This window comes from Oryzias melastigma, linkage group LG9, assembly GCF_002922805.2.
Source record: "Oryzias melastigma strain HK-1 linkage group LG9, ASM292280v2, whole genome shotgun sequence".
Classification (NCBI taxonomy): domain Eukaryota; kingdom Metazoa; phylum Chordata; class Actinopteri; order Beloniformes; family Adrianichthyidae; genus Oryzias; species Oryzias melastigma.
This window is the reverse complement of record NC_050520.1, coordinates 1,774,097-1,781,574: the sequence shown is the minus strand read 5'-3', so window position 1 is coordinate 1,781,574 and position 7,478 is coordinate 1,774,097. Positions and strand designations below refer to the sequence as shown.

General features: G+C 33.5%; 1 protein-coding gene across 2 annotated transcripts in view; it reads right to left on the bottom strand.

Annotated features, from left to right (window-relative positions):
• Positions 1 to 2,350: 2,350 nt before the first annotated feature.
• vsig10 (V-set and immunoglobulin domain containing 10) overlaps positions 2,351 to 7,478 on the bottom strand; it is a 15,157-nt gene continuing 10,029 nt past the window's right edge. For both annotated transcript variants that reach the window (XM_036213734.1, XM_024275643.2), the window contains 5 exons: positions 6,565 to 6,849; positions 6,377 to 6,493; positions 6,287 to 6,299; positions 2,807 to 2,949; positions 2,351 to 2,726 (listed from right to left, as the gene is read on the bottom strand). In XM_036213734.1, coding sequence (XP_036069627.1) covers positions 2,629 to 2,726; positions 2,807 to 2,949; positions 6,287 to 6,299; positions 6,377 to 6,493; positions 6,565 to 6,849 — 656 coding nt within the window. In that variant the 3' untranslated portion in view covers positions 2,351 to 2,628. The remainder of the gene's footprint in view (positions 2,727 to 2,806; positions 2,950 to 6,286; positions 6,300 to 6,376; positions 6,494 to 6,564; positions 6,850 to 7,478) is intronic.

Sequence of the window (7,478 nt, the reverse complement as noted above, 5' to 3'; positions counted from 1 at the left end):
CCGGTGGACTCCTTGTTTTTATTATACTCTCTTTGGTGTTTTCATGTTTGAACAAGAAAAAATCCAAAAGAAAAATGAAATAAAATAAAAAATCCTTTTATAAACCACTTTTCTTGAAGGAGGATTATATTGTTTTAAACTATTTTAGCCAGTTAAAGTTTAGGAATGTTTGCTGCATATATTGTTTTTTAAGGGAAAAAAAAGTTATTTTTGTATAAAACTGTCAAACTAAAGCTGCAAAGCATCTCTAAATAATTCTCACTTCATAAAAAATACATCTTAACTCACAAAAATGCAAAAAGTCATGGTCCAACATGACTTAAAACGTACTTATTTTAATGCAAACATATTAAATCATTAAGTTATTTTAGAAACTAAAGATTTTACTTTTTCTTATTTAGTCTGGATTTTTTTTACCTAAAAGAATTTGATTTTTAAATTAAAATTTTAATTATTATATATTTAATTAAATCACACTTTCATTCTTATTAAATTATCTATAGTTGTTCAGCAACAGAGACTTTTATGCTACAGTTATTTTTCATTTTCTAATAGGAAAATTAGTAAAAGTTTTCAAGAAAAATGCAATTCATTTAAAATACATTTTCCTGGAAACTATGATAAAAGCCTTGAAAGGTGCTACATAAATAAAGATGACTATATTATTATTATTATAAAAGTTTACCATTGTGGGTTTCATTCTTTCGAAGCAGATGGTAAAAACTTAAGTGCAAAAAATATTTTTTTGTTTTTTTAAATAAATATTTATCTTATTTTTTTAAAGTGAATGAAAACAAAACATCCAATGTATTAAATGTAGTATTATTTAAATGTATTGTGTAGTATTGTGTATTATTTCAATGTAATTTTCAAAATTGCTTTTAGAAAACGATCAAAAGTTTTAATTATTTCAAATAGCAAATACACATTTGAACACATTACAATATTATATTTTTAAACATTAAAAAAATAAAACGTTTTAAATATTATGTTATACTAATATTAACAAATTAGTCTATCAAAAGGTCTCTGAACCCTTTTTGTGTGAATTCCTACGGCGCCGTCGGGATGGATTTGATGCAATCATGGGCTTACATTTTAATCTTCAACGTCTGCTGCATCTATAAGAGCTGCCTTCATGTACAGAGCATGAATTATTCAGTTCAGCTCCTTTTTCCAACACATCCAGGACAGCTTTTTAACGTCACAGTAAATAATTCAAATGATGTGGAGCTTTTAAAAAAAGTCCCACAAAAAAGGCTTGAGTTAAAAAAATAAAGTAAGTGTGTTAACTCACTTTAAAGGAGGTTCTTTTATTTTGAAAAGACCAAGTCAAGAATGTTGTTCTTCCAGTTATTTCCTGACATATATAAACATAATTCTTGTCGTGTTTTTCATATCAAAGATAATTAAAAATGAGGTAAAAATGAAAGTATTTCCTCAACCTCAAAGAACAAGTATGGCTGCTTCTCAACGGTCTTTCCTAGACTGTTCTGGAGGCCATCTGTCCTACAGCTAAATCTTGGCAGAAATCAGGTCATGGAACAGGACGGTGATCCCAAACCATCAGTAAATCTGCAGCCGCGGGACAGACGAGGTCGCCGCGCTCGTCTGGGGGAATGGAAATAAAGTCACAAAGAAAAAATGACTCATTTTCATAATTTTATGAGTTATTTGTCAAACAGGAAGTGACAAATTTGAGCTAAAGCTAAAATAATGAAAGACATTTTTATTTATTTTAGGACAGTTTTAAGTTAGTTTTCATTTCAGTCTGAAGTCAAGACATTTTTTTAGAATGAGTAAACAGCTGATGCAAATAAAAATCATATTTCTGAGTGTCTATTGTCATTTGGAAACTATCTTCTGACTCTATAAAAGTCTGCTGTAAGGATTTTTCTTAAGTTAGCTTCAACAAAAAAAAAAAAAATGACGTAATTCAACTTGATCGTGTCTTTTGTATTAGAGGCTAAAGTCAAAGGGAGGCACTCCTCAAGACACACCTTAGGGCTTGTTCACAGAAGAACATATCTTATCAGAACAATCAGGCCTCGAGCTCAACGCACAACAAAAACGAGACGAGAAGAACGTTGAACTGTTGAAGCTGAAACAGGATTAACTCAAGATAACGTCAGGACTCTGTTTTTATGAGTTTTCTGTACATTTGAGAGAAGAAAGTCTCAACTCCACTCTATAAAATAAAGTTTGTGGTCACAAGAAACACATTTTTTTAAAAGAAAAAGTGAAATACAAAATCCCCTTTGTAAAGCACGGCGGCGGTAGCATCATGCTGTGGGTGTGATCCCATTTGCTATATTTTTAAAAAGTATGAATAAATTTAAGCACGCTCAGATGATTTTTGTTGATTTTTAATTTTCAGTGGAAACCCAACAATACACAAAGGTACAAAACACACCCCAATAAAAGAGCTTTTTTTGATCGTTTCCACAGGTATACATTTTATTGTGCGACTCACACATTTAAAAAGCTGTACAAACAAATCATAAAAAAGCAAAATGGTGGTTAAAAAAAGAAAAAAAAGGTAACAAATTATAAGAGTTTGTTTTCCATCGACCCACTTCACATTCTTATTGGGAGAAAAACGTCTAAAAAAAACCAAAAAACCCAAAACTAAAATACTACAAGATCCTCCACCTCTTCTGTGTTCTCCTCCGTGTCTTCCGGCGGCTGTGTTTTCGCGTCGTTCTTTTCTACATCGTCCTGTTCGGCTGAAGAAAGCGAAGAAAAAAGAGGTTATTTTCTTTTTAACCGTGAATGAGGATCGAAGGCTGCAGTATTGAGGCCGTACTGGATGGAATACGATGTATCTGAACCAGCGTTGTGTGGTGATCGTTGCTGATCGGTGGCAGCTGTGGAACAGCGTCCTGGAAGAACTGCTCGTCGTCCGAGTCCACCAGACTCAGAACTTCGCCCCCGTTCTCTTCCATTTGTCTGCAGAGAGTTAGTTTCAGTGCACAGAGTCAAACCGAATGATGATTCAAATTTCATATCTATGGGTTTGCAATAAATCTTTTTAAAAGTCCAACTTTTGAGGGGAATATTTAAATCATCTCATCCTTTTTTAAGGGAATTTTTATGCTGTTTCTTAAGGAGCTGTGGGATCAATAAAGTTTTATTCAATTGTTTTACATTATAACCTAAGAAATAACTTGTTCAAACATCTTAAACTGAACTTACTTACATTTTATTTTATTTTTATTATTAGCAAGCGCTTTAATTAACTTAAATTTTATATTTGACCTGTTGTTACTATTCGTAATAAACTACTAAAACATCAACATTAAAAGCTTGCTTTGCACTGAGCTACACTGGTTTCATTGAGCGCCGCGGGGTTTGTGGCTCATAAACACTGTTGATGGCTGGTTGCCCATAGCAACCAACCCAGCAGCGATTCTCTGACCAAAGTGTGGTCAATAAAAATGCAAATGAGCTGCATGGATGTCAACAAAGGAAGCCTAAAAGTAGACCTACAACACTCGAAATGACAGAACCGTGTCCTGAAATCGGGTTAGGTTCAATGTTCGTCAGGAAATTGAGATCAAAAGCAAAAATCTCTGACTGAAACACCTGCAGTTCACAGCAACAATTAGTGCAGTTTTAAAATGAAGCCTGCTTGTTTCTGTGTTCATATCTGGACACGACTGTGGGAGTAGATGAAAGTTTGGAGGTTTTCTGAGAAACTCTCCACAAAGGAGTCAGCAGCAGTTTGAGCCTGAGGTCAGAAGATACAGAGACCGCTCCCGACCGGACGGACGTGAACCGAAGAGATTCGATGCAGACACTTGGATTTGATCATTTTTTAAACTAAAAGTGTACTCAAATAACTGAAATTTTAAACATTAAGACTCGAGCTGTATTTTTGTAACAAAAAATTGCTGAATGTAACTTATTCACTATTTTTTCCTTTGGAATTCAAAGGTTTTTTTACTAAAACATAAACTGTCTACAGAAGATCAGATAAAACTGAACTCAAAGTTAACATTTCTGAGCAGCTTTAATACTTTTTTGACTAGTTTTAAATTTCTAAACCAAATTAAATTAAAAAAGGAATAAAAACAGATTCAAAGTGAATTGCAGGGGACGAGATTAAACAATCGGCGAGGAAACAACAAACAAGAATAAGAAAACAACAAAAAATAAAATCAATTCATTATGTTAACTTAAATATCGTTGCATCATACTTAAACATCTTAGTGATATTTCTAAATTATGTTGTGATATTAATTATATTTTCTAAATTTTGTTTATAAAAATGGAATCATTCAGCACTTTCAGGTTTATATGATGGAGTATTAGGGTCACCATGGAAAGAATATATAAATCTACAGGACTAACATTGTAAAATTATATTTAAAAAAAACTTTAAAGTCATAAATTAATGAGAAAGAAGTCCTAATTTAACAAGGAAAAAGTCATGCTTTTTAGCAGCTACAGTTGGTAGTGTAAGCCTCCATATACATTACAAGCTGACTAAATCTATCAAGGCCATTTATGTTATATATATATATATATATATGTATCACAGGAACCCATGTCCCATAATGCCTTTGGACCCGTGCAACTATACTGTTGACAACATAAAAAGTTCTGCCGCCGGAAATCCTTGTGGGTGAAGAATCTGAAGAGGTCCAGTTTCCTGTAGATTCTTTTCTCTCCACACAATAAAACAATGTTGACTCACTAGAAGAATTTGGATTCCGTATTTGTGAAACCAATCCTGAAGGAACCAAATACAGTCGCTCTACGTCTCTGATAATGAAACGTAATGTTAGACCTTTTTTTGTTTTTTGTTTAGTAAACAGATAATTCCTTCATAAATTTAAGACTTTAATCTCATAAATTCTCATTTTAACTCATTCATTGTAAAAAATATTGACTAATTGAAAACTGACTCTTTACTCATATTTTACTCATTTTTCACTCTTATTTTTCAGATTTTATTCTCGCAAAGTTACAACTTTTTCTTATAATTTTACAACTTTATTTTCGGAAAATGACTACTTTCTTCTCATTACTCTATGTTTTTATTTTTGTAAAGTTACTACTTTCTTATTATTCTATGAGTTTATTCTAATAAAAATTACATGTTTTCTTTTCAAAATATGAGTTTATTCTCGTAAAATTACGACTTTCTTCTCATTATTCTGCGTGTTTATTCTTCTTAAATTACACGTTTTCTTTTTCTCAAAAATGTACGAGTTTAATATCATAAAATTACAACTTTTTCTAATAATTTTACAACTTTATTATGGTAATATAAAGACTTCTTACCATAATTTTACGACTTTATTCTCATAATTTCACTACTTTATTGTTGTAATATGTCGACTTTGTTCTCATAAATTTACGACTTTGTTTTGTAAAATAATGACTTTATTCTTCTAATTTTTACAAGTTGATTCGTGTAAATTTACAAATTTTTCTCAAAATCACGACTTTCTTCTCATTATTCTGGTAAAATTACACATTTATTTCCTCAAAAATGTGCGAGGTTATCATTATAAAATTACTACTTTTTCCTCATAATTTTACGATTTTATTATAGTAATATAAAGATTTCTTACAATAATTTTACGACTTTATTCTCATAAAATTATGACTTTGTTCTCATACATTTACGATTTTGTTTTGTAAAATAACGACTTTATTTTTCTAATTTTTACAAGTTGATTCGTGTAAATGTACAAATTTTTCTCAAAATTTTAGGACTTTATTCTCATAAAACTGTAACAATAGGTCAAATATGAAATTTAAGTTAATTAAAACTTACTACTGTTTTATCATAATTTTACGATTTTATTGTTGTAATATATAGACTTACTTCTTTTAAATTTACAACTTTGTTTTTTGTAAAGTAACGACTTTATTCTCTTAATTTTTACAAGCTGATTCATGTTAATTTACATGTTTTTCTTATAATTTTATGACTATATTCTGATAAAATTACAACTTTTTTTCTCATAATTTAAGGACTTTATTTCGTAAACTCTTTTTTTTATTGTGGCCATAATACTGTCGTAGGTTTAAGTTTCAGTCTTTTTTTTCTTTCTTCACATTTAGTTTTGTGTTCTATTACAGATTATAAAACTATTCTTGGATTTCATACATATTTTGTAGATTTGTTTTTTAACATGTGATCAAACTGGAGCTTCTGTTCTTCACTCATATGTTTGTAGAATCTCAGTTCCATCCAGCATCGTTTTTTCTTTGACCTGTAACATGCAGGTCAGGCTGGGTTCAGACATGAAACAGTTTTAGATGAACTCACGTGAAGCCTCCATCTGTAAGACAACCAGAGAACGGAGTGAGTCCGAGAGCGGCTTCAGACAGAGAAGCTGTGGTGGAGTGACCGACGTACCCAGGCAGAACCGGTGTCGGTTAAAGTAAACCATCTTTGCCACGATGCCAACCGAGCCCAGGATCAGCACGGCTATGAAGACGCCGATGATCGCTCCCGTGTACGCCGAGTTCGCCGCTGAGGGGACAGAGAGGATGATGGGAGCTGCGGGTTGATCGGCACGCTCGGGTTTCTTCACCGCGGCTCACCTTTCACCGTCAGGCTGACCTCCAGCTCACGGACGCCGAGCGGGTTCTCACTGCGGCAGAAGTAGACGCCTTCGTCGTCTTTGCTGACGTTGAGGATGGTCAGCTGGAAACTGGGGCCGGTCCCTGAGAGGACGTACTTGGATCCGGGTTGGATGAGCTCCTGCTGAGGGCCTTTCCTCCAGGTGGTGTCGGCGGCAGGAAAGGAGGAGGTCTCAGTGCAGGTGAGGTTGATGCTGGAACCCTCCAGCGTCGCCGCCAAAGGTTCACCCTGAGGGTACGGTGATCCTGGGAAGTGAATCGGGGGGTTCAGACTTTAACTTTGAGACAACTTTAATTCTGGAACAGCAGAAGCTTAAATCTGACCACAGATGAGACCGAACATCACAACAACTAAAGAGATGCAACAAATTCTATCAGCAGCAAAGAGGAAAAAATGAAATCTGGAAAAAAAAAACAGTTTTGAAATGGGACTTTTTTATATGATGCTAGTTTTTATTTTTATAATCTTTGATTTTGTTTATTTTTCTCCACTCAAAATGAGAAAATCGATCAAATGACTCTGTTGACAAACACCCAGAGAGGTCAGGTGTTATCAACCTGTAGAGACAAAGTTCAGAGATACAGAAGCTAACAAGACGTTGATCCAATCAGACCGAACAAAAGAAAGATCCGGAGGTTTTTGTAGAGACCGCAGCCGTGAGCTCATCACGCAAAATAAACCGGCTCTAAAAAATGTGTTTCACTTCTCACATTTGTCAGGAAGGATTTAGTTTTAGTTTTAATAAATATTTTTAAAAGTGGATTGACTGTACGTGACAAGTGGACTGAGTGAGTGTGATGTCACCCAAAGAAGACTTTACTTCTGGCTTCAACTAAATATGCACCCAGGGTCTGTCAGACAATGTACCTGGAGT